Source organism: Empidonax traillii, unplaced genomic scaffold (assembly GCF_003031625.1).
Source record: "Empidonax traillii isolate 1590-97213 ecotype Southwest subspecies unplaced genomic scaffold, ASM303162v1 scaffold167:size2001844, whole genome shotgun sequence".
Taxonomy (NCBI): Eukaryota; Metazoa; Chordata; class Aves; order Passeriformes; family Tyrannidae; genus Empidonax; species Empidonax traillii.
In genome coordinates this window covers 439,603-466,198 of record NW_020955360.1, presented here as the reverse complement: position 1 = coordinate 466,198, position 26,596 = coordinate 439,603, and the positions used below count along the sequence as shown (strand labels likewise).

General features: G+C 41.1%; 1 protein-coding gene across 2 annotated transcripts in view; it reads right to left on the bottom strand.

Annotated features, from left to right (window-relative positions):
* Positions 1-6: 6 nt before the first annotated feature.
* The window catches only part of PDGFRA (platelet derived growth factor receptor alpha), a 31,470-nt gene continuing 4,880 nt past the window's right edge, over positions 7-26,596 (bottom strand). For both annotated transcript variants that reach the window (XM_027885505.1, XM_027885504.1), the window contains 22 exons: positions 23,804-23,864; positions 22,089-22,403; positions 19,137-19,400; positions 18,487-18,617; positions 17,299-17,470; positions 17,007-17,196; positions 16,392-16,507; positions 15,785-15,911; positions 14,602-14,795; positions 14,049-14,143; positions 13,806-13,938; positions 9,626-9,730; positions 8,956-9,066; positions 8,471-8,624; positions 7,184-7,350; positions 5,919-6,034; positions 5,259-5,381; positions 4,539-4,650; positions 2,601-2,700; positions 2,378-2,483; positions 1,439-1,674; positions 7-395 (listed from right to left, as the gene is read on the bottom strand). In XM_027885505.1, coding sequence (XP_027741306.1) covers positions 248-395; positions 1,439-1,674; positions 2,378-2,483; positions 2,601-2,700; positions 4,539-4,650; positions 5,259-5,381; positions 5,919-6,034; positions 7,184-7,350; positions 8,471-8,624; positions 8,956-9,066; positions 9,626-9,730; positions 13,806-13,938; positions 14,049-14,143; positions 14,602-14,795; positions 15,785-15,911; positions 16,392-16,507; positions 17,007-17,196; positions 17,299-17,470; positions 18,487-18,617; positions 19,137-19,400; positions 22,089-22,403; positions 23,804-23,852 — 3,264 coding nt within the window. In that variant the 5' untranslated portion in view covers positions 23,853-23,864 and the 3' untranslated portion in view covers positions 7-247. The remainder of the gene's footprint in view (positions 396-1,438; positions 1,675-2,377; positions 2,484-2,600; positions 2,701-4,538; positions 4,651-5,258; positions 5,382-5,918; positions 6,035-7,183; positions 7,351-8,470; positions 8,625-8,955; positions 9,067-9,625; positions 9,731-13,805; positions 13,939-14,048; positions 14,144-14,601; positions 14,796-15,784; positions 15,912-16,391; positions 16,508-17,006; positions 17,197-17,298; positions 17,471-18,486; positions 18,618-19,136; positions 19,401-22,088; positions 22,404-23,803; positions 23,865-26,596) is intronic.

Here is a 26,596-nt window from a genome sequence, read left to right as displayed (position 1 = left end):
GGCAAACAACACTGAGATGCTACTGAAGTACTGCAAGAAACAACACTAAAAAAATCCATCTTCAACATGTCTCTTTCATTCATACTCAGGCTGATTCCTCTGCCCATTACTGGGAGTTCCTCTGTACAAATCCACCTCCTCTGTACATCCTTGATGTTTCAATAAAGTGGTTTTCTTTGTGGAGCAGACATCTGTAGATGACACGGCAAGCTTTCCCCGTGTGCAGAGCTGGAAGGTGTCCATGAGGTTACAGGAAACTGTCCTCCACCAGGTCTGAGGAGTCAATCCCGATGTCGTCCATCATGTCAATGTCCTCAATGGTCTCATCCTCTCTCTTGATGAAGGTAGAGCTACTGGAACCGGTTTCAATGGCACTTTCTTCAGATGTCTGTGAACTGGAGGAGACAAGTATCTCAGAGATAAGACATGTAGTAAATGTGGCTGGGTAAGTGCTCTAGTCTCTAGCAGAACTGAATACTGCCCCCCCCGATGTTTCTGACCCATGGCACAGTCTTAGGTGACTTTGACTACCAGTTTCTTAGGTCATAACATATCTTGTATATCATAAGTAGTGAACCACCTTGTAATTCAAAGGAGCAGTTGTTCATATGTTCCTCCAAACACTTTCAGCCAGAGACTTATTAGAGAAACAGTTTTATGACACTGCTGTGACAATAGGTCACTTAGGTAAATCGAGGGAGGTCAGGTGAAAATAAGATAGCAATAACAGAGAGTAAGATAAGAATAACAGAGAGAGGTAATAGATCTTAATCTGGATAGTTCTTCTTAGAGACTTCAAACTTCCCCCTCTTGAGTGTTGCACAAAAATATATTTTAAAAAGAAAAAAAGCTTCTAGGTTGCTAATTCTATATGCTACAAATTAAGTACTGAATTAAACCTTGGCCATTCACAGTTAGGATCACACAGTGTTGTGTTGTAATGGAACTGGTCATGCAAACTGACAAGAGAGAAGTAAAAAGTCCTGCATACCCTGCTGTCATAGAAAACTATACCATAGAAGATACTCAAAACTTCTCCCAAACTTTTGAATCGGTCTCATGCAAAACAAATCAATCCTTTGCGATCTCATATGAAGCTCCAAGGTTTTGAGCTGCGGAGGCAAGATGTGTTGCAAAATATACCCACAGAGCCACCAGACAGCCATTGTGACTTGGCCAAGCTAGTAAGGGAGTCCCAGAGACACAAAGCAGTCCCCTTCCCAGGCAATCATGTTGCCAGAGGAAAATTATGCTTTTCCCATTGAAAACACTGTGGTCAGTCAGACTACCATGTTTACAAGGGACTCTCTCAAAAGGTATTTTCAAGAGAGCTAAGAAAATAATTTGCAGAGTAGGATGCTGAAGCATGTTAATGGAGATTGCCAAACATGACACCAAATGGTGACTATGGGCCAAAGGATCTGTAAACTGCACCTACCTGTGTCTGTTTCTTTTGCCAAGCTCATCTTCAGAAACGGGGTCAATGTCAGGCAGGGGGATGATGTATCCACTGTCAGCACTCAGCCTCTGCTCATCAAAACCACTCTCCCTGTCCTTTAGCTTGTCTTCATTCTTGTAGGTGACACCAATGTAAGCATTGTCACAGTCCCCTCTCATGCGTGTGACAGCTGGGTGATCACTTTTCAGGAAGTCCAGGTGAATCTTCTCATAGCTCTGAAAATATTAATTTGAAGCCCTCATTAGTTGCTATTCACTGAGGCTGCCTTTCTCCAGATGGGCAGCTGTGGTTTGTTAGCCCAGCAAATATTCTGCCCTATGAGCCAGCAACACTAGATAAAGAGGCCCAGCATCTTCAATTGCTTTGAAGGGAGAAGTGACATGTAAGTTTTAGATGATGCAAGAGCAAATGTGGCAACACAAAGCAGACTTGTAGGTATGAAAGAAGGGTAGGGAGACAGAGAAGGAAGTTAAGGTAGGTGGGAAAATGAAACACTGAATGATGGGGCAGCCAGAGCATGCCCAGAACTATTAGAAGTATGAGGGGAAAACTTGCTGATGTAAGGGTCCAAAGATGGAGACAGGGAGATAATACACATGGGCCAAGTAGTCCCTTTTTTAGAATTATTTCACTGCCTAGAAAATCCCATGAAAATATATAAAACCAATTCTCCAAAGAAAAATGGAGTTGGTAGGATTTCATTAAGAATAGAGAGTTCTGCTTCCCAGTCAGGACTGCAGAACTGCTTCTCTCAGTAAGCTCAAATGAAGAAACCCAACATGCAGTGTCCCCATCCTAGTCACATAATTCACGTAGGTTAGGATGTGCCAGTTCAGTGCTCATGGCTCTCATGGCTGGAACAATACTTCCCTCTGGAACAGTATACAGAAAACACAGAGAAAATTACAAAGATCAAACCTTTTTGTACTCTCCAGGCAACAAGTTCTCCACAATTTCACTCAAATGATAGAAAGAAGGTCTTTTTTCTGGTTCACTGTTCCAGCACTTCACCATGATCTCATACCTGCAGATTAGATGGAAACCAATTTATTAAACTGGTAAAGGAACATGAGTAACCAAACAGAAACTAAAGCCAAGTCTGGAGGCTGGCCAGGTGTGGAAAAGCCAAGTGCACACATACACTTCATTGGTAGCATGGTCAGGTTTGGCCATTCGGTATCCACTCTTGATCTTATTGTAGAAAGTAGAATCGACCATCATGCCAGGATATGGTGTGCCACCTGCAGATAAAAGAGAATTAAAAGTACTACTCTGTACTTGACTATATGTATGCAAAGTTCCCAAATACTGTCTTGCTGTTCGTGTCAAAAACTGTTAACACCATAATTTGACATGACATCAAAATGGTTGTTTTCTAGCCAGTGTTTCACTTCAGAACTACTGTCCTGATGACATTAAGTCCTAATGTGAAACACTGGCTAGGAAAGACCGAAGTAGGTACTACTTAGAAAAAAGCACCTTTAAAGTGTTTATAGAATGTACTGGGTACAGAGATCAGATGATACCTGGATCAGGTCGTCAGCCTGCATTTGGTATATCTGAGGCCATGACTCTGCCCTGCCACAGAATTTCTGTGAGAACTTAGCCAGCACACTTGCTCTGTTTGCCTTTGGCACCTCTATGACAGCTAACAGTGGCATGGCCTGAGTTGCACACCCCATCCTGGCTGTGAGGGTGAGGCCTCGGTGTGAGAAAGTCCCCTCTATACCCAAGCCGTCCCACCTGGGCAGCTGGCTTTAGACAACAGTTAACATGTCAGGTGCATGGATTGTCCAAAAGTTTGGACTTGGCCCCTGAGCTGACACAGTTAACTGATAATTTGGGGCTGCAGCACACGGGAATCATTGCACTCATGCTCGGTTGACGCTAATGTATAAAAAGGGTCGCTCAAGCAGAAGTCAGCAGAGTAGCAAGACGTCAAAACTGACCTTGTTAACAAACACTGCTGAGGATATATTTTACTTTCCAAGAAAAAACAGTTTTCTCAGACAGAGGAGTCATACTATAGTATTACGCCAGAAACCTCAGCCTTTTCTAAAGAAGGATTTTCACCTACAACTGGGCTTCAGAACCCTCTTTACAGGGCAGTGAAGTGTAGGTGTGCTTCAGTTCCTGAGCAATTCAATAGCATTCTCGTGCCTCACAGGGATTCCGGGGAATGGATATTTACAGGATCCTCTGATGCCCAGAGATTACAGTAATTGATACCATAAATAGTGGTGCAATTGTTGTTTTCTGAGAAGCAGCTATGTGACAACTTATTCTAGAAAATAACATTAGTCTTGGGGTTGCCGTGAGGCAGCAGTAGTTACCATATGGGCACAATTAATTCTGCTGAGAGTAAATCTGGGCAATGCATGCTTGCTGAAGCAGGCCAGCCACCTGTCCACGGGGCTAATTAATGAGTCTGAGGAAAGAGCCAGGCTGTTCCCAGCTGGGAACTGTACATTGTCTGTAACTGCTGTATGTTGTCATAACCACTTTACTCTGCCATAAACCAACTGTGTGAACAGTGCTGACCTGGAAATAAGAAATCAGTGTCTCAGAAGATTGACATTTATTTTCATTCTATAATAAGACTAAGACATGCTCTTGTGAAACATATATGAAGAGACAGTTTCAAACCAGCCACTAAGCTGGGCTGCAGCCCAGGCACCCCACAGCAAGGGAGCAACATGTTCCTTCTCATATTAGTTAGAAAATCAATCCTGGTACAATGCATGAATGAATACTTTTCCACAAAAGATTTTCGCTCAGTTTTTTTGTTTTCTAGAAAAAGTAAAAATAAAAAGTATCTTAAAAAAAAAAACAACAACCCACAAACAAAACCCAAAACAAACAAACAAACAAACCCAAAACAAACAAAAAAACCCCACAAAGACAACTTCTGAAGAGTGTGGACATTTTACTTCCCACTGGAATCTGAAACCCCATATTGAAGAACAACAGTGGATTTCACACATATGTTTTTACTGTAGAATTTTAAATACTTTATGTAGGACAGTTTGAACTGAAAAATCTTAATTACTAAATATAGGAAAAATTTCACTGTGCATACCAAGAGAAAATATTTCCCACAGCAGAATGCCATAAGACCAGACATCACTTAATGTTGTGTATAGGTTGTCAAAAATGCTTTCAGGTGCCATCCATTTTACTGGGAGGAAAGTCTGTAACAAAAAGAAAGAAATCCTAAACCACACAGATTAGTCATTAAAGAAATGCTTACCATCACAACTGTTATTTGATAGCCAGGAATAACTTCTCTGTGTAAGAAAAGTTGTGTTAACCTGGCTAGTGTTTATTTTTCATGTCATTTCACATAGAGATACCAGGATTATTAAGCAATGCTACTAACCTCTCCCCACAAAAATTGATTTAGACATAACTGTATTCATTTTATCACTAGCAAATGACCAAGCTGATTAAAGGTATGATACAAAATCTGGCATGCTGAACTAGATCTGATATGTCATTTTTTGATATGTCCCTACTCTCTCCATATCATACCAACAATTCCTTAATAATTTATACAGTCACAAAACTTGGGTTAAAGAAAGTACTGTGAAGTACTGAATGTGGCCAAGTATTTTTTGGCTTTAAAACAGAGTTAGAAAACTTACAGGAATTAATGAACTGAAGAAAAATTGTTCTGAGGAGCATTCATCCCAATGGTCAATTAGTGTAACCAACACTGAATGGCAAGAACATGAAACAGCACCTAAAACTGACACTTCTCATTTCAGTTAAAGCAGAGCTTTACTGATTAAGTACATACGCTGCCCTTGGAGACATAGTTGGAATCATGCATGATGTCTCTAGCCAGCCCAAAGTCACAGATCTTCACAATTTTTCCTTGAGCCAGGAGGACATTACGAGCTGCCAAGTCACGGTGCACACACTACATGGAGAGAAATAAAGTTGTTCAAGGACCTGCTCATTCCATGAGAAAGGGCTGACCTTCTGGGCACAGTCTTAACAAGACCTTCTACTGAACAAGCACCTATATTCCTTGTGAATAGGGGCAGGGAGGCACTGGCCCTCAGAACTGGTGAGGTCTTATGCAGACAGACTGTAGTGGGGAGAAGACCAAAGTGATGCCATCCTTTCTTATTCTACCCATTACGTGCTAATGATATGTCTATGCTTCTGCCATGCTGTGGCTGTATGGACCCTTCACCCACACCCTGCCTTGATCCTCCACTATCTCTGGCACTCTGACTCCACTAATGTCACAGGCTGCAGCAGGAGAAGAGGACTGATTGCTGCTTTGATTTTTCCCACCACGGTGATCTCTATTTCCAGGTAAATGAGAAATCTGTCTAGACCTCCAAAAAGAGTATTTTATTGTGTTGTCTTCAAAATATAAATTGAAACCCATAGTTAGAGAAGACGACATTTTTACACTTTCATTTTACTAATTTTTTTATTTACTTACATTTTTAGAAGCCAAGAATTCCATTCCCCGTGCAACCTGGTAGGTGAAGCTCAGCAAATCCAGTAGGCTGAGTCCCTCTGAGCCATCATCCGAAAGAAGGTTTTTGACTTCTGATTCTATTGAAAAGAAGAGAAAAATGTGTTTGTGCTGTGGAGTGTGAAAGTATCATCCATCGTCCCCTACCTATCATGATTCTGAGCTGATGATTTTAGCAGATTACCATGACCAAAACAGTCTTTTCATAGTAACTAACCACTTTTAATGCCTTCATCAGTCACTGGCACATGCTGCATTCTTAAAAACATCGAGTATTAAATAAAGGGTTTGAGTTTTCTCCTGTCTGTAATTTTTTCCCCTGGGAACTGTAGAAACAAGTGAAGTTAAAAAGGCTCACTGTAATGTTACACAGGTTGTTTACTCTGTGTGGTACAAAACATTTACTTAGAGGTGGTGCCCTCATTAGGTTTTTGTGCATGTACATACATTCTTATCCATTTACTTTTGCTGAACACTGTTATGTTTCCCAGCAAGCATTCACTGGGACTAATCCAATACCAATACAAAGGTTCAGGAATTCTATGGCAACAGTTCTTATTTCTTTTATGAAAGATGTCAGCAAAAAAACAGTCAAAATTCAGTGATTCATTTACCCTGACTGTCCTAGAGCACAACATGAGTACATTAGCCTGCCGTGTAAATCTGGGACTGGATATGATTCAGTTTCCGAGGCCTAGGGGCAGAAGTGATGGTGTCTATTTTTAAAGCAAAGCATATTTGGTTTCTGAGAACAGGGGTAGGTTATGAGGTGCATTCATTATATTTATTAAATAATCCAGGAAAGTGTTTAGGAGTGTGCTGTGTTTGTTTAAGTGTCAGTTCATGTGAAATCTAAGTGGAAACAGAGCAATATAAATCACTATTATTTTTGATCATGGCTATTGCTCAACATCTTGCAAACTACAAGACTGATAAAGTCACTGCCTCCAGAGAGCGCCTACAGCCCTGTTGCAGAGCACAACCACTCAGCGCTTCAGAACAGAAGCAAATACACAACTGAACCCCTTCTGCTCCAGCAACATGCAGTCCTATCCCCAGAGCAGAACGAAAAAACAAAAGCTTAAGTTTTTAGCTTATATCTCATGCTCACACACTTGCTGAACAGAGCTGAGCAGTTTACATCTGTTTAGAAGGCCCAAATAAGATATGTGTTTAAGCAAGAATCATTTCTATTAATGATATATGCAGAAAGGACAGTTCTACATTACCTGACATGGATTTCTTCTTGTATGAAGCAGGTCGATCATACACAGATCTCTGAATATCAGAGTATTTAGATCCCTCCTTCCTTTCCAGCATAGGCACATACTGAGTGGTATCAGCTTGTTTCATGTCCATGTATTCTCCAGTGTTTTCAAATGATAATATCACATAACTGAAATTGGAAAAAAATAGAGGTGTATCAGCTAGTATTTCCCAGGTGACTTCCCTGCCACAGCATTCTGCATATCTAACAGTTCTTTTATGGTTTACAATTGTATTGCTGTGAAATATAAGAACTGGCTTCTTGATAGGGAATAGATAAAGATCATGTGTTACAACATATCCATGTAGCATGTGTGTAATACAACCATCACTTATTAGTACATATTACTGTGCATTACTGTAGTTAAACACAAGCTTTGGTCAGTAGTCAAGTATGTAAACATGTATTGCCTTACTTCCCAAAATCCCACTGAACTCAAGTATCACTACCTATGGCTTTTAGTTCAAAGTTTTCCATATTATAGATGTCATTTATTCACCCAGTTAGTTTGCATCAAATCCAGGCCTGCTGAACAAACCCATATCCAGATGCATAGTCCCGTCTGCACACAGAGCTACCAAGTCAGTTGCTCTATTTGTCTGAATGATTTTTGGAATGAATCTCTGTCCACCTTCTACATCCTGGCTAATTTTATGGCATTGCATTATTGCTGAATGAATGATGACAAGCTTGCTCCACCATCATCTGGAAAAAGCTGTGGGGTGGACACTAACCATAAGGAAACTGTTGAGATCGGCTAAGCCATTGGTAGATAAAGGAGAGTACTTAAGCTTGGAGAACAAGCTCTGCCAGGCTGTTTGAAGGGAATGAGTTTTAGACAGTGGAAATTCCTCAAGAAGGGAAATAAGGAAACAGGTAGATGCACTTTATTTTTAAAATTGAGTGGGTAGAGACAGGTTTTTTTACAGAGAAAAAAAAAAAAAAAGGAATACTGGGCTATGGTTTGTTAATAAAAGTCTTCTTTGGGTTGTCAGAATGTTTATGGAGAACCCACAGTGGTCCTTGGACTGCAAGCATCTCTACATGCAGGACACATGAAACTACGACACGTCAGGGATACTGAACAAAAAGTGCCAAAACCTTTCCAAATCTAAGAAACCTGATAAATGAAAGTCTAATGAGAAAAAATAGAGCTTTAAACCAATGGAAGAGAGAAATGGAGTAAGTGTTAGTAACGAAATTTCCTTAAGTCACAAGTCATTTTGGTTTTTTTTTTCTTTTTTCGCACCTTCTTGTGCTTTCATCAGCTGGGTTCATCCCAAAGATATCCAAATCTTTCTTTGGCTTCTCTGGGTGTCGGTTCAGGAAATTGTCCCTGTTCTTATGTAGGTAGTTCACCAAATCACCATAAAAGCAGTATTCAGTAATGATGTAAATAGGACCTGTTAAAATAAACCAGAATTATGCATTGATGAGTGGGGTCTTTCAAAAACAGACCTAGAAAACCCTACAAAAACAAACAAAAGGTTCCAAAAATAGTAGAAAATAAAATATAAAACATAAAAAGTATTATGAGCTAATAATTTTTTATCTAAGTTATGACTGCAACTATTATCAAATATCAATTAGGTTTATATTTGTTTATATTTATTGTTAAATTCTTTATTGAAATCTGTGTGCTTATTAAACAGTGAATGATGACCCTACAGCAAACCTCTGTCAGCCAAACTCACCTGATTTTGTAAAAACCTTTATTTTGTCAGCCAAACCCACCTGATTTTGTACAAGCTCCAAGCAGATTCACAATATTCAGGTGGGGGCCAAGATGTGTCATTATCTTCAGTTCAGACATGAGCGCCTGTTTTTCACTGGATCTAGCTGTAGCTGTTGAAAAAACACAGAAATCCCTTTTTTCAAGTAACAAATTATTTCTCCTTGCTTGTCTCATTGGAGCACTGCTAGCATGGTTTCTTGGAGAAGACTATATCCTTTACACAGAGGCACTCCACAAGCTGCTCATTTCAACACAAGCAAGTTCCCTGTGGTTCCTCCAGAATCACTGCATCAGATTCTCAGCTCTCATGAACCAGGAAATCTTCAGTGAACTTAAGATTCTTATACAAGACCTGCTGTTTCTCCTTTGTTGTGTAGCTCTCATTTGTTCACAGACATTCACAGTTATTTTATCTTTTACAATACTTGCTGAGTTATTGCGGCTGCTCAGCTAAACCCAAACTTTGGACGTTTTCAGAAGCCTGGGTACTTTCTATTTGAAATGCCATAAAGCATAAAGTATAATTTTAAATGTCTGTCATTCAGCCACTCATTTTCCACTTCAGATATGAAGAATTAATTTATACACAAGCAAGGTTTGAATAATGCTGTGGAATGTTCCCTACCTTGCCCCTCCCCTATCTTGGGAAATGGAACCCCAACAACTTACGTTTCAGCATTTTCACAGCTACTTTCATCACTGGTTGAGAACGACTCAATCCATATGCAGTCCCTTCAACTACTTTTCCAAATGCACCAGAACCAAGGATTCGACCTGAATACAAGGGAGAGCATTATTTATTTCTGAAGGGAACAGCAATTCAGCTCATTTCCTGCTCTCATTCCTCTACGAGTTGATTCTTGAGTGGAAAAAACACGTTCCCATAGCCAGACTACTGGTATTATTGTTATTGGTGTTGTTGTTAACCAGGAAAAACAGATCTAAAATGCTGTCATTAAGTACAATTCTTAAAAAGAAGCAAGCAAATATTAGGAACACACCTGGACGCTCAACTCATTCAAATGCATCTGTTCCTGTGCCCTGTCATCTTCACTTTATCATCTCTAATTGTCTTAGACTTTAACCAACCTCTCTGCCTCAGCCAGCACCAGAATACAATAGTCATGTTCCTGACTTAAAAATTTGAACTGGATCCCTCAGCTGTAGTTTCAGTCTATTATATAATGCTGGGCACATCTAAGCAGTAAGACGGACTAAAGCACATCAACAGCACATTCAGAAACAGACAGGCAGGGCCATTTCAGATCTGCAAGAAGCTGAAATGCATGTTTATCACATATGAGGGGAAACTTCCATGAAGTTTAATGTACAACTGTGTTTCATGTCCTGGAATAAATTGTATTGCAAATTTCCAAGTGTTGTAAGGAAACAGCTAATATTTATACATCCTTTACTCTTCTCACAAATCAATTTAGACAAAAATTTTAGATTATCATATCCCATCTTCTAATAAAGATACAGCCTGCAGAAGAATTGTGTACAGGTTGATTGAGATTTTAGAGAAATATGAATTGCACAAATATACTGCAACCCACTGTATTTCATAGCTTCTACACTGAAGAGCAAGTTCGTCAAGGCAACACTTACTCAGGGAACAAACCCATATATGAGGTCCAGATGTCAGGATCTTATCATACGCCTGACAAACTCTCTTTTTTATTTTATATTACTATTGAACTTTCAGCACAGAAAGAATAAATAGTGACTTTTACTTTGGAGATATACAGCATTTTGTCTTTGACGTTCATTTGCAGTTTGAACTTGTCACCTTCTACACTTCTGAAAAGTGTTATCTGGCATGCAATGCCATATGTTTCTGCTATCCTCTAGCTACAGCCCCCACTTTTATTGTATGCACACTTTTAAACGAGAATTTCCAGCCAAATGATATTTGCATCATTAACAAGCATGGTTAAAAAATGGTGTAAGAATGCTTAGCTGAGTTAACACTGATGAACCTCTCCAAGATTGTAATGTAATGTAATGGCCAGTTTGTCGTGCCCATAGAAACTATGTGATTTCAAGATTCCTGTCCTCCAAAGGTTATCCTTCCAAATCAGGATGTGAGAAAGCTTCCCACTAAATTTCAGACTAATTCAAAACACCTGAGTCTGACATCTGGCCCCTGAAACTTTTCAGACTGAAGGTCTGGGAGCCATATGGCAGGATGCAGCCCTTCAGAATGTGATGGTATTTGCTGATGCTCCTTGATCTTCTTGTCTTCACAAGCCAATTCCTCCCCAGACCATATTGTTAACTGAGCACAAGGCACATATCTCCCTCTCCATCACCTCTGTTGGGCCAGGGTGCACGTGGAGACAGTGAGAGCACTTCCTAAGTGGTAGGGAGCCATCACTGCTGTTTCCCCCTTTCAACCCTCTCTGCAGATGCAGCCCAAGCCCCATGTCTTTTACATTGGAAATTTGGAGCCTGGTGGGAGCTGAACCGTTCAAGAACTGGAAGCATCTGTAATGCCATCACATTCTTGATGACTGCTTCAGTGAAGCCCAAAATTATAGCATGTGTTTACTTTTCTCAGTATACAGGCACAGCTGTGATCTGCTTGGCCACCACAAGAAGGACTGTGCAGACACAGCAGCAGCTCAAGGCCCCTCAAAGTAGTGGAGGAACAGAGGCTATTTTAGCCTCTCTACCAATTCATAGAACTTATCTGCTGTCACTGCTAAGAGAAGTGCTGGTTTTCTGCTCAGAAGACACAAATACAAAGGTGAAGTCTGTGAATTTGTCCCAGATGCAGCCATCTCAACTGGATGCCTCTTTGGCTAAAACTGAACTGGCATCATCAGCCCACCCCAAATTAAACCATTAAGTCTCTTGGTCTGTATCAAAAGCCAAACAAGTGCCAAGCTTTACAATCTAAGTCAGTTTCTAGACTTATGAGAAATTAGGTATGACATCTCTAAGTGTTGTGTGACTTGAATCTTAACTTGCCATTTGCAAATGGGTGTAGGTCTGATTCTGTGTCAGACCAGTATTTCATTTTAATAAAGTCAACAGGAAAAATGAGTGGCTTGCTGGGAAGTGATGAGAGCAATTCTGCCACCTCTCTGCAGCCACTCCAGGTTCCTGAGCAACAGCACTAGGACCCTGTTCCTCAAAAGGCCCTGCTCTGCTCTATCAGCCAGAGGAGGTGGTACAGGAAGTTTCCTGCTGGAACCTTGACACTTCTCAGCAGATCCAGGAGAAGGCAGTGGTGTTCAAGCAGCTCATGGCATTACGGCATTGTTCTTTCTGTTATGCATCTCCCAGGCTTGCGCTGGCTGCTGAAAGCTTCAAACAGCAGTGCACTACATACACTGTGGAGCAGTGATTGCAAAGGGAAATTTGCAGTGTAACCCAAATTTATCAATTGAAGCTCCAGCCAGCCAGTGTTCAAAGCTGGCGTTTAACACAGCAATGCATTCCAGGCACTACTGGCTAGAAAAAACAAATAAATGCCAGCTGGCTTACGCAGCTAGGATGGGAAATGCTCATCTGGCTGAGGCAAAATGGGTTTGTAACCTGCTTCTGAGCCTCCCTGAGATAAAGGTGTAACAGCTTTGCTGTCATCTCCCACTTAGATAAGAGAAAATCCACACAAACCAGAATTATCAGCCACAGAAACAAAAGAGGGTCGCCCCACCAGCAAGCATTTAATATGGCAAAACTGCCAGTGGGTATAAATGTGAACCGTGTCAAGAAGAAAGCTTGTGCAATCCAGATTGGTAAAAGGATATGCAGCACTGGTTTTTAGAGCTCTGACTATCCTGAATATACTTGTAAACATGAAGGCATTGAAGCAGGCTGGTGCTCATGAGTCAGAAGGAGACAAAGTCACAGTGGTAGTCTTTAACAGCTCAGATCTGACAAATCCTCTTTATGCATATAATTAAAGTCTGGGTTGTAATAAAATAATTCCATTAAATATCCACCCTCCTCTAGTCTTCAATGAGCAACACGAATTTAATTAAAGGATATTGTTCCTAAACCAGAAATTTTTGTGCTGCTTTCAAGGATTAACATCAACTCTTTCTCTGTGATGGGGAAGAGGAACTACACCAGGGGAGTACGTTTCTTAAAACACATCAAACAAAAGACATATGTCATCTTCTCCTCTATTTTGTGATACAACTTGGCGCAGAGATATCTCCAAGAGAGGGAAGCCTTGTATGTTTAAAGCACTATCTAGATAGAACATTAAAATTTTCTATAATTATTACATTTTCAATTGATATAAATGACACATTGGGCCAGCCTTGAAGAAGTTATTATGACCGAATTCTGCATGAATTCCAATGATGAATAACAAAGCAAGAAAGCAGAAGGCGAAGGAAGAAGGACAGTAGCCATAAAAATATGCAGTTACTCATATGTGCTTGACATGGATTAATAATTTTAAAAATATTTTTAATAAAACTACATAATTACTTGCAGATTTCCCTTGGCCTCTGCACATAAGTATATAAATGTCTTGCAAACAAAAATACTGATGTCTTTCTTGTGGATGTACTAGCATAAGTGAGTGTTGAAGAGGGCACTTAAAACTGAGTGTCCCTCTAAACCACATGGAGATGGGCACTGCACACGGCATTGGGAGAGAGCTGGAACAGAGGCACAGGAGACACTAACACTAGAACTTCAGGGCTGATGCCACTGCAGGAGAAGAGGATGAAGAAGGAGAACTGAGGAGAACAGACAGGCACAGAGAGCCTCTGGACTTTGTGGCCATAACTTCAATTGCAAATCCCAGTAACACAGACCTCAGAATTGTTCTTAATTGCCCTTATCCCTAGAGAAGAATGAGGTTAGTCCCTTAGACAAAACTTACCAAGCACTAACCCATCTCGAGGAAACTCCCATCTGGAGTCATAGGGCAGTTGCATTGGGTCCACATAAATGTATTCATGGCCATCAGGGCTGATAGATTCAATGACTCTCCATCTAATCTCATACCTCGGCTTCTGCAGAGCACATTGAATGCAAACCCAACAATTAGTCATGTGCCTGACTTCAGAGAAGATCAAAACCAAGCAGGGCTCAGCATCCAAACCGAAACGCTTTTCTACAATACCTGTTTCCATATGATGACTAGGACAATCAGGGAAATTATCACAATCACTAACAGCACTAAGACAGCAGCAGCCACCGTTAGCTCTGATCGTAAGGCTGTGGAGTAAAAAGACAGACTATATTTTCCTACTGAGCCATGAGGAACATGACACACACATAAGACATCCACCTCGCCTGTCATTGCAGTTCCTGTGTCCTGCGGAAGCGGCAGGAGCAGTTCCTGAGGCTGGTGACTGTAAAGTCTTTCCGAGCCCAGAGCCGCTCTGCCTTCCTGTTTCAAAACCAAATACAGATTGTCTAGAAGAATGTCCCCATAGACAGTGGTAATAAAATGGTAAAATGAATCATGGAACCACACAATAATCAAAAAACAGATGCACCATAAAGACCTGTAGAATGCCTCATCCTCAGATGTCCCAGGGTGGAAGAAAAAATCCATTTTAACTAGTTATCTACAACAATCCATATTTTTATCCTTTAAGACTGAACTGGGGTGTGTCAGGGTGGGGTCAAACTGGCTGCTGTAATTTCATAGAAGGAGAAAGCAAACTCACTGGGAGCCACAAGCTTCAGTTCTCGAGTAACAGCACCGAGGTCATTCCTTGCCACACATCGCACAGCCAGGGTTTCCTCTACCTTTTGGAAGGTCACCTGGCTTTCCACCGTATTTTTCTCATCCAGGTGGGCTTCCATGTGTATATCAGAGATATTGTTAGTCAAAAGGGTCCACGAGGTGTCATTGCTGCACCTGCAGAGAAAAACAGTGGGGGAAATGAGCATTGGCTGTAGGCATGGATAAATAAGAGTGAACATAACAAGAATTACCTTTCCCTGCAAATTTCTTCTGGCAACAATCCTTTAAAAAGACAGAAATTCTTAGACTGCCTCTGTGGAAAGCCTGTACCTTTGTTCCCTCATAATAATTATCCTTCTGATTCACATTACTGCTGCTGATTGGAGGGCCCAACAACGCAGCCCAGCAGGTCTGATAGACCTTGGTGTCACTGTGTATCCCATGGAGTTATGGTACTGGATAGATCCCTATTTTTCCCAGAATCCTTAGTGCTGTACAAGGCTCTTGGAGACAGGGCTAGGAAGATAGCCATCCCACCAGGCAGTAAGAGGTTCTAGTACAATGACAGCAGAACACAGCTTGGAGGTGCCAAGGCCTCCTAGCCTTCTTCCATGCATGGTCTCCCCCACTCTGTTGGATAATACCCCAGGGAGAAAGCAGCTTTCCAGTAGACACAGATAGAGACAATCTCAAACTAGCAAAACCAGAAGTAATTCCTCCGTGTGTTTAAAATGCTTCAAAGATGAAAATTATAATTAGGGGGGAATAAATACAAGTGAAAATTTAGAAGCACACCTAAGTGTTAATGAGGCAGATTGAACTATCTGGGAAATTAAAAAAACTCGCTGGGTGAAGGGACAGCTACTTCTCAAGGTCCTTACTCCAACCAGGACTGTGAAATCCACAAAGGCAGCTTATTGAACGCAAAGCTTTTGTGAGAGAAATCTCCTGAATTGATGCATTGTTTCTTCTCCTAAAAGATGTAACAGGAAGGACACTGGCAACCTCTCTTGAAATATAAGCAACATGCCTCTAAAAAGAAATAAAAATTACCTATAATTTACTGTCTTTTGATCAATAAAAAATGGTACAATAACTATTTACATTAAGCTAATTGAGGATACATGTAATATTTTAGATAAGACAGCATCCACTCCTCTTACTTTTTAATATCCTTGCAAACCAGCCATTCCACATCAGGAAGTGGGGTCCCCTCTGCCAAGCATCTCACTGTCTGCCCACCTGTAGTGCCATGATGATCATCCACAAGGGCTGAGATCAGAGCTGGAACTGGGAAGGAGTCAGGAGTTTGTTAAAATATTTGTCAGGGTTTACAAAAAAAAAAACGCTTGAAATTTCAAAGCAGGACAGGTGTTGTTTGGCCAACAGTTTAGCAATAGCTAGAGACCCAGACTCATCCAGGAGGTGCTTATCTCCCATAGGACAGCTTAGATCTTAGGCCAGAGCCATGAAAAGGAAGTGCTGCGGTTTTGCCACGTCCTCATGTCAGACTGAATGAGCTATCGCCCTGCTGTCAGCTGGAATAACTTAGCTGGGAGAATAAAGTTTCTTTTTGGCTCAAGGCCAGTGCAGAAGTGAAAGCCAGGATCAGGGTAGAAGAGCTCCAGGGACCCAGCATGCACGCACTCCTCCGCACACCCTGGTTCATGCTGGTTTTATATCTGTACTCCAGGCAATCCAGTGTGTAAGTGCATCAAGTCTTTGCTGTGTGGCATCAGTTATGGTGGGGAAGGCTGTGGGGCTCCTTACCTTGTATTAGCAAGGAGAAGGTGTATCTTTTAATCTCGTCTTCATTTTCAGCAACCAAAGTATAGTATCCGCTGTCTTCTTCCTTGGCCCGTATCAATTTTAATACACTCTGAAACCTGCAGAAATGCAAGTTTTTGTTTGTACTTTTAAAGCAGGCATAAAAAAATCACTTCTGCGAAACATATAATCTGGGCATGTTGAGATTATAACATAGTGGCATTTAGCATTGCTGGTATGCCTTTAACTGAAGTCATTACTCAAATGGTAAGGAACTACCAACACACAACTGAGAAAGAAGTGGGATTAGTTATTTTCTGCAGGGACCTGTAAAAGCCCTGATTTTACTGGAAACAGCCGGAGATTATTGGTGTGCAGGCATGTTGAAGGGAATGAAGAGGTTTAGTGCTCAGAGACCTTGAAGAGGTTGGTGTTATGAAGAGAATAAGAAGAGGCAGATTAGACATCGCCCTTTAGAGTAGAAAGCAAATAAATTATTTTTAAATGCCACTAAGGAAGAAGCAACAAATGGAGGTGGAAAGAAAGCAGGAGCAGTGCCAGGTTTTTGGGGAGAAACTCAAGTCAACATGGCAAAGTAAGGGTCAAAAGTTTTTTTACCTTGTTTCCTGGACTCTGTTAGAACTAGTAACAATCTCAGTAAGATTTTCAATCAGAGTCACATTATCCTTCAACCAGTACATTTTTGGTGCTGGGTAAGCCTGCACATCAACAACAAAGTTTTTGACTTCGTGCAGGTTGACAGCTTCCAGAGGGCTAAACTGAGGCTCCAGGTGAACAAAGCCTTTGTCTGTAAAGGAAAAAGCCTTGCGTAAACAACACTGTGCAACATTTTTCAAGAATGGTGTTTTCCAATGCATTAGTAATTTGAGACACTAAAATCAAACTATACCATGAACTGTAATGACTACTTTCTTATTTTCCTTAACCTCCTTGGTTGCATGCCGAGCAGTACATTCATAATCCCCTGTGTCTTTCACTGATGCCTCAGGAATGGTCAGGGTGTAAACCAGCTTCTGTGATGGGACTTTGATATCATCAAGTTTTATCAGACCTTTTTCCTTCTGTAGTTTGGAGAAAGAAAAAAAAAAACCTTGCTTAAGTAACTGAGCTGAAAATACAACATAGTCTGACTAGATGCTACGTTCTGCTCCTCTCAGAACAAGAATAATTTACTGACAAGGAGAAGACTCCTGTGAGTAAAAGGATGCTGAGAATAGCAGACCACATTATCATGAGAGGCTGGAACAAAAAATATTCCTGGGTTAATTTTGAAAGGTGGCATATAGCAGGGACTGTGATGTGTAAGATGGAAAATGGAACAAAACTTTCTCAAACAGTTTTTCCTCTTGGACTCATAACTCACTTAAATAAAACATGGGATTTGTGTTCAGAACCAGGTACGATTTTACTACTCCATTTCATCAGTGGCCAGACTTTTTACATGGGATACTCTGAAATTGCCTGGGATGGACTCTAACCAAGTTTCACTGAATAAAAATTTTCGCTGCAAAAGGACGTCACACCAGTTTGAAAATTTTCAAGGTTCTCCAAAAGTTTTAAGATTTTCTTACTAGATGTTTCTCATTAGTGAATAATTACTGTGACTCTAAGAGTTATTTCAGTTTATACCTGCATAATGAAGAACACTTAAGAATATGTGATTCTTCATCGTCTTTTATTATGCCCGAGAACCAGGATTTAAGATAACCATTTTTGAGGGTCAGACCCTCAGCAGCAGAACTTTACTGAGATGCCCAACACACCTAGATCTTTCTATTTTCACATTTCTTTTTTTGAAACAGCCCAAGACCTGAAAGACAGATCCTCAGAGGATGGACTGCTAGCCATACCTCACCTTCCTCTCATGCTTTGCATACTTACTAACAGCAAAATCTAACTTTTGGGATTGCCTTTCCTTTATGGTAACTTAAAATTCAAAGAACTTCCTTTGTTTTCTCTCCTCAGCTGTCCTCATTCAGATAAGAGAAGAATATATTACAAACCCGCCTTCTTCCCCAATAAGTAACTAGAAATACTGAGAAGACAAATAAAAAAAAAAAAAGAGAGAGAGATTTACCACTTTCCCGGGATAATTCCACTGTAAATTAACCACCTCATTGTCAAAGACCACACAAGTTACTACGATGGTCTCGCCTGTTTTGTAGACAGTTTTAAGAGCTTCAATTTCAACCGGAAGCTGTGAAGTAGCTACGAGAAGAGAGAGAGAGAGCTCATTTAGTTTTAAAAAGAATGCTCTTTTCACATGGTACAATTTCAGAAGGAGATTTCCATTTCACTTCCTCTATCTTTGAGAATCTCTTGCTGGTCAGGAAAAATATTTTCAAAGTAATCGGATCATGATGTTTTTCAGGCCATACAGGGTTCTACAATTCAAAGCCACCGGGAAATGCCAACCTTTTAAGTTATGTTTCAGCAAATAAGATGATAAAATACATGGACTATGGAAGTCTTTTCCTGCAACCATCTGGGAGAGAGAGAGGAGATGGAGAGGATATAAAGTTAGGGACACTTTACTCTCATCAAAATTATAATTAATTGTAAGTACACTCACAACTAAGTAACTGGCAATACTGCCAGAGGAGCAAGGAGCTCATCACTGGGGAAATATGTGATAAAACCCTGTGTTGCTGGTGCTAATATGGCTCTTAGAGTGTGAAGAAAGAACACAACTACTTTTTTTAATTTTAAATGAACAGAAATAAATACCTCTTATAATATAGACGAGGAACTCATCAGACTTGAACTCCACGCCCTTAGCCATTGTTTTGCATGCGTATGAGCCCGCAGGAAAATTTCCTATGAAGCCTTGTTTGGGGTCATATAAAGCTTCCACAGCCTTGTCTAAGCTGTCAGTTAAAGTCACTTGAGCACCTGGGTCACTTGTCCGACAAGGGATAACTGTGGGATCACCTTCTTCTACAAGGATGAACTGGTCTTCCGGTATAGAAGGAACAAAAGGCATGTCTGGGTCTGTAAAAAAACGAGAGGTAATATTATACTGTCTTGTTTGCATCAAGTCTACGTACAAGAATTGGATGTCAGTGACCACTTATAGGTCGTAACTGAAACTTGTACAGTTCATTATCCCAGCTTTTCAGAGATTGCAGGTAAGGCTTGTTAATTGTGTCTCATTTTAGCTATTTGATGTGACATGTAGTGAGACATTTCTTCTAAGCAGAAAACAAGAAAGGGTTTGGCCTCCTTCGTAACAATTCAGGATGCAGGATGAAAAAGATAAAAGATCCTCCTCCCAAAATGCTAAGTGTTATAAATCACAACTCACTCATTTTAAGTCAGATTTTTTTCCCTTTGGTATTAATAGCTCTCTCCTAACCAGTATATAAGCAGGGGAAAAAAACAAAAGTAAAAGAAAAATCCAAACACTTTCCAAGTCAAATAAAGTAGGAGTCAGTTTCATGTTGTTTATGTTGAACGCCACTAAAGCCACATTTCATCAAAAATAGTTCAAGGTACTTATCTTCATGTATTTCTAACATGTCCAACATTACAGTTACGAGACATAGTTAATTATGGTCACAGCATGTGGTTTTCAAAATATGGTATTCAACTAGGAAAAAAGCAAACAAACACCTGGTAGTTTTATTTCTTTTAAAGTCAACAAAATACATGCCAACTTTCCTACCCAGTCAATCCAAAGTCTGTGCTTAAAACATAATTGCATAACATTATGCATAAAAAGCATGGCTCTCCATTTGGCCATTCAGAATAAACAAATAATCCCTGCTAGCCTGAAGCTTCTGTGTAAAGCTTTATAATAAAATTTAATAAATAGCAATCCAAATCCCTCCAACAATAGACTTTCTGCTGCACTGGCAGGCTCTTTGTAGCAATATTCCAAACACAGCGCTCCATTCAAAGACGCTGCCAACTCCATGTATTCATTTTCTCACTGTAATTTAAAACAGAAACAGGATTCACCTAGTTTGGTTTTCTGTGTGCTGTTAGTGAAAATAGGATATTGTGTGAAGTCTCAATGTAATCCTCACTGGCTAAAGTGGGTTGCTACCACCCATTGCCCTCCTAATTCATTGCAGAAAAAACAATTGTAAAGACAAAGTTCATAGTGGAAACAGAAACATCCTCTATAATTTGGAGAAAAGGATATGTTTCTGCATTTATGACATCTTGATGGTTAGAGAGTGGAAAAAATTACAGGGTGTCTCTGCCCAGCAAATCTGGTAGGCTGATGTCTAGAGGCTTTTGAAAACCAAACTAAAAAGTCCTCTTGGAGAAATCTTCAATCTCTTGCCTTTATATTCCTTCGCTGTGTGAGTTACAAGACAACGTGAAAAGCATCTTCTGGTGATTTGGTTAGAGGTGTTTGGAAATCAAGATACACGTGACAAAGCTGGCAGCCTCTGCTGAAACACCTTGCTTTGAGAACAAATGCAAACATTTTACATTTGTTGTGGGAAATGGAAAGTCTTGGAAGAATGACTGTCCTTGAATCACACATTGTGAACTGAGAAAACTTAATGCCACTGCAAAATAGCCTTTAAAAAAGGTCCTGTTACTGCTTCCTGACTTTTTCCCCTTTCCAGTCTTCTTTGCCACTGTAAACATCATCTTCTTCAGAACACATTGCAGTTTTGCAGGATGATTTGCAATCTCTTCTTCTCTCTTTTGTTTCCTGTTACAAATACTTGCTGCAAATCCAGTGGCTCGATCTTTTCTGGCCCTGCGGTATTGTCCCTCACCCCCCGAACCCCAGCCAATGCCAAGGAAATATCCAGAACGGCCATCAGTCGTGGCTCAGCCTCTGGTGCCTATTTCAGCTACGATAACAAAGATTTTCATCCAGTGGAGAGTGTGGAAAACATTTAAGCAGATTTCCAGTCTGAACAAGGGGGTGGAAGGGCAATGCTGGGAATAGGCAGTTGCAAAAAGAAGGGGTGCTATTTCTTCTGAATGCAACAGGTTTTCCATCACTAAAGAGAAATGCAGCACAGGGCCTGGGAAGGCTGTGTTTGCTTTGCAAATTACAGGGCACTGCATGGTAGCACCATGTTTTTAATCTTGCATCAGACCAGCCAGCAAGAACACTTCTTTCTCACCCTTCTGACACTCACCCCCAAGACATCTCCACTGCTTTACTCTTCCCAGGTCCTGTGGACACCTGAGCTTTTTCTAGATCTCAGTTCAAGCCTAATTCAGGTTAAGAACAAGTTATGGCCTTCCTCATCTGGCAACTGCTTTATCATACATAGCACTGATACAGTCACTGCACATTCCAAAATATCAATCCAATTCCACCCTGAAAGGACTGGCATTTGTGTTAATCCCCACCTGGGAGCGAGGCAAACCTGAAGGCTGGACATACTCATATAGCTGACCTGACCTGGTCACTAAGTTCTACTATCCAGCCCCTGGTGGTCAGAAGACCTCAGCTCTGAAGCTGTGAGTTCATCATTCTTCTTGAGAACTAAAACTCTTACCAAAAAAAAATGAAAACCCATAAAAACAGAGGAACAAATCCATAGATTCACAGGGGCTGGTCTTGATTTGTATGTTAGGAAGTGGCCTTGGGGTCAATTCCTCTGACAGTAAATTGCCACCAGTAATACAACTCTTCTGAACATCCACAGTTCACCTCTCCCATTCAAACCTCCAGTTACAGCCCTGGCATCCTGCACTTACCAGGCACATAGATGTAGATGTTCTTCCCTTCCACTTCCCCATCCTCCACTTGTGTGTGGTTATAATAGCAAACATACAAGCCTGTATGAGCAGCTGAGGCATTTACTACTTCGAGCACTGTCACGAAGAGGCCACTGTTGTTTTCTTCATGTCTGATGTCTATCCTGTGACTTCCCTCAGTCACTGGGTACTGCCAGCTCACTTCACTGTCTCCAGAGCATTTGAGTGTGAAATTGGAATTCAGCTGTACAACCATTTCATTCCTACTGGGAACAATAGTCGGCAGAGGAAGCTGGCAAAATGTTAAGAACGGTCCTGCAAAAAGACACAAATAAATAGCATATGAACACACAGAACAGCCTCATCATGGGGATGTAAAAGGAAGCAGACAGGATCCAGAGCGGCTATTTTTCTGACTGTTTCAGATCTGCTGATGTTCCAGGAAATTTGCCCTTGTTAAAAGCCAGAGCTTTGCCCAAGGGATGGCAAATGGCTTTCCTTTGAAATGTTAAGTGTTTGCTTGCTGACTTCTGTTTGTCAAATCAAGAGGTGAAAGACAGACAGAGGTGAAGTTAGAGATAGCTCCCAATTCACACATCAGCTTTCCAGCCCCGAAGGTGGGCAAGCTTTGTAGCAGACCAGTGAAACCCACACCGTGGCTGCTGAGTCAGAGGCATCTCACAGCTTCTTACAGCCGTGATCAGGAAAGCAGCAGTCCTGTTAGCCTTCGAGTAAGCTCACAGCTGAAAGTTAAAATACCACTTCCCAAGACTAACACCTGCACTTTATGTCTGATTTCTGTTTGTGCAAAGGGCCAGAGCGGGGGCTTAGGCCAAAAAATTATGCATCAGGTCTACGTCCAGCCAAAATGTACAGTTTTAAAGCCAGATAAAACTACTATCCACTGAACTAGATGTTGTAGATGGCACTGGTTTTCAGATGCAATCTCCAATTACAGGCTCAGATTTGCAAGCGTAGGTAACTTGTAGGTGGGCTGATAACATGTCCAAATCCAGAAGGAAAATTACAGGATCTACATCCTAAAGAAACAGGGAATTCACCAAGAAAATACATTTGGTGTTTCAGTCTACCAAATTATCTGTACTAAACAGATAGGGTAGTCCATGATAAACAAGCACCTAGGCTCACAGCGTGAAATTGCTCCTCAGCAATAAACCAGCATCAGGACTCAAGACTGTCTTTGAAACCATTTTCCACTCCTGCACAGAGTTACCTCAGCCTACAGGCCCTTTCTATATTTGGCATCCTGTGGCAAAGCCTGCCCTCCCCTCCTATCACCATTCACTCGGCAGATGTTGGGAGCTGGGCAGGCGAGTGCGGTTCGGTGGTGCGGTGTGGGAGGATGCAGAGAGCCCACACAGGCAGCCCTGCCTGCACCACGCCGCTGCAGAAACCCCAGCGGGGCACTTGGGACAGCTGGAGGTAGGCAGGCTCACTTTCCCTGTGCGGTCAGACAAATTGGGTGGGAGGATACAGCAGCACAGGAGTGCCAAAGCAGCCAACATGGGCCGGCAAAAGCGCTGCCTTCTTAGTAGGTCTTGTCTTAGCCTAGCTAAGGGAAAGGCAGGAAAACCACGTCTGTAGCCAGCTGGCAAGCATTTGGTATTTGTTATTATGGGCAGAATGAAAGCATGTTGAAATACAAATTTATTAAGAATTATGGGTGGAGAGGCTTAGAGAACTGAGAACATTACCTGTAAGAAAACATCCCAGAATCAGGAACATCCATGGGGAGGTACCCATAGCTACCAACAACTGAAACAGAAAGCAGAAGGAAAGAGAGCCAGTTAATAGACTGATAACTGCGTAAGACTTAGCAGGACCCCTCTTCTGCAATGCCCAAGTGCAGCTTCCCACCACTCCTCATGGTGCCACAAAGAGAAATGTCCTGGGGACCCCAGCTCACACCCACAGCCCGTTGAGACACACTACTGCCCTAGAGCTACATGTGGCCACAGACAGATCACAGGCAGCTAAGGCACCATAACCCCTTCTCTCAACTGGCAGTGTAAGGAACCAAGTTCCAGTGTAAGGAACCAAGTCCCATTGTATGGAACTAAGTCCCGGTATATCCCCTTTCAAAAGGCTTGCAAACAGCTCTGCTGCCCACTACAGCCCCCGAGACCGAGTCCACAGAAACACCCCTGCACAGAGGCACCTCCCTCGCAGGCATCAATGAAACAGCTTTAGGCAGTAAGTTCTGACCTTTCAGCTGCAAGCGGATTTTTATGGGAGAAAAAGCACATTTTAAAGCTACTCTTATTACAAATAGTACAATCCCGAGTGATATTTTTGTTTTGCCATTGTACATATGTATATATATAGCTTACAGAATACAATGCAATACAATGGTGCTTATTGCCTATTTAGCAGGAATTCCCTTGATCAAGCAACATGCTATTTAAAACATATGCTGAAATTTTCTAATGAAATAAATCCATGACAGACTGTAGGCCAGCACTGCCACTCATATAGCGTCTCTTCTCCCCAACACTGTGGAGAGTCATAGATCACATGCAATTATTTCAGCTTTCAAACACATAATCCTAAGGCATCTGTCTTGTAGAAGCAACAACAGTAATAAACATCTATGCAATTTTTGTGCCATCTAACGACATTTCTACATAAAACCCTCAAGCAGCCTGCTAGGTAAATTCTAAAGGAAGAGTTCCTGAAATCCCTACTCCCATTGAAATCAACAGCTGTTCTGTTGGTAACTTTATTAGCAACTGGATTTGGCCAAAGACAATATAAATTACAAAAACACTGCTTGGAAGAGCCCCTAACCTGAAACATAGACCAAGGAGTAAAATAAAGGATGTTATGCCAAGACAGAGACTACGCCTCAAAGGTTCTGGTGAGTTTCTGTTCATCCTCTGGCGTTCAGTTCCCGATGCTGAGACAGGAAAACATGTAGGTGCAACTAGTTACTACAACTCTGGCAGTGCCATATGGGAGTTAAATGCTTACAATGTGCCAAGGACTGTTTCGGAATTAGTCCTGCTTTCCTCCTGCAATGTGTGGAGCAGAAGCACTCATTGCAAAGCAAAAGTATTTGATACTCAAATCAAATATAAAGGTCTCAGAAGCAGGATTACAAGACGTACAAACTACCAACCTCAAAAATATGTACAAACAATTTCTGAAATTCAGCTAAAAATGTTTCAGCAGAGACAAGGCATTTTGCCTGATTCTTCAATTGACAGTAATTGCCATGTGTTTATATATCTGTGTCTTATTGATAACAGACTCATGGATATCAAAGAATTCTCTCAGTTTCAGCTTCCTTACTCATTTTTATCACATTCATATCCTGTGATTTTTTCTGATAAAATAACCCACTCTAACTCTTTAAAGATTTACCATGGTCTACTTAACTGATCTAACTGCTAGCCTTCCAAGATCCGTAAGATGATGTTAACTCACTGTCTGCCAAGTTCCCTCCTTTTTCTCTCTGAAAACACAACATTCTCCCCCTTTCATGTTGTTTTACCAGACTGTTCAGCGCAAGTGATGCAGCACAGGAGGAGAAAAAACAAAGCTAGCTTATCTCTTGCATACCAGAAGCTCTGCTGAAGTGGACTAGCATTGTTGCAGAGCTGTATGTGCAAGTGAGGACTGAAGCCCCATGACTTACTGTAAGTAAGTACACATGATGGCATTTCCAAAGTGCCGTTTTGAACTTGCTGTCTTGGTTGGGCTGTTGCTGAAAGCAAGGAGTGTCTCAACCTAGCACTGCAGTTAAAAAACACAGTGACTTAACTAAATTTGCTGTCTCCATCTGGCAATTCTTTCACAACCCAGGGCTTTGATCTTTCCTCAATGACCCGTTAATCTCATCAAGATCCACAGCAACACTTCCTCACTGTGAAAGACAGAATAATTTACTAAGGATTCACCATCATCTGTATTCAAAATCTATTTTAACTGAATTCAGTCACATCACAAATCTGACTTGAGCATGATGGGGTCCCATCACCAGTATATCCTCACACATCATTGCCAGACTCAGGGTTTAACACAATTTCACACTTTGGGGCATGAGGGAGTTTGCTGATCCGCACAACACCACGCAGGAACACTTATCCTGGTTTTGTTTATCTACAGTCACATACATTTTTGTGTGCACTTATTTAGCTTTTTTACCTTCCTTATGGCAGATCAATTCTCTTTCTCCTCAACTATCCAAATCTCAACCCTGGATAAACAGATCAGGTTCAGTTCCTAACATTGGTGCATCAATCCACAACTTGGTGTAGCCTCACTGAAGCCAATAGCTTTATGCAAGCTGAAACCCAGTATTAATAGAACATATACAATTTAAGTTTGAGCCAGCCTTAATTCCCTGCGTACCTTGGACATTGCTAGCTAATATATAAGCATGGACATGTATCGTAAAAGCTAGGTGACGCCATGACAGCTTTGCCAAACTCTCTGCAGGGGACTGCCCAGAGTAAAACAGTCATTGAATTTATATAGGTTTTTAA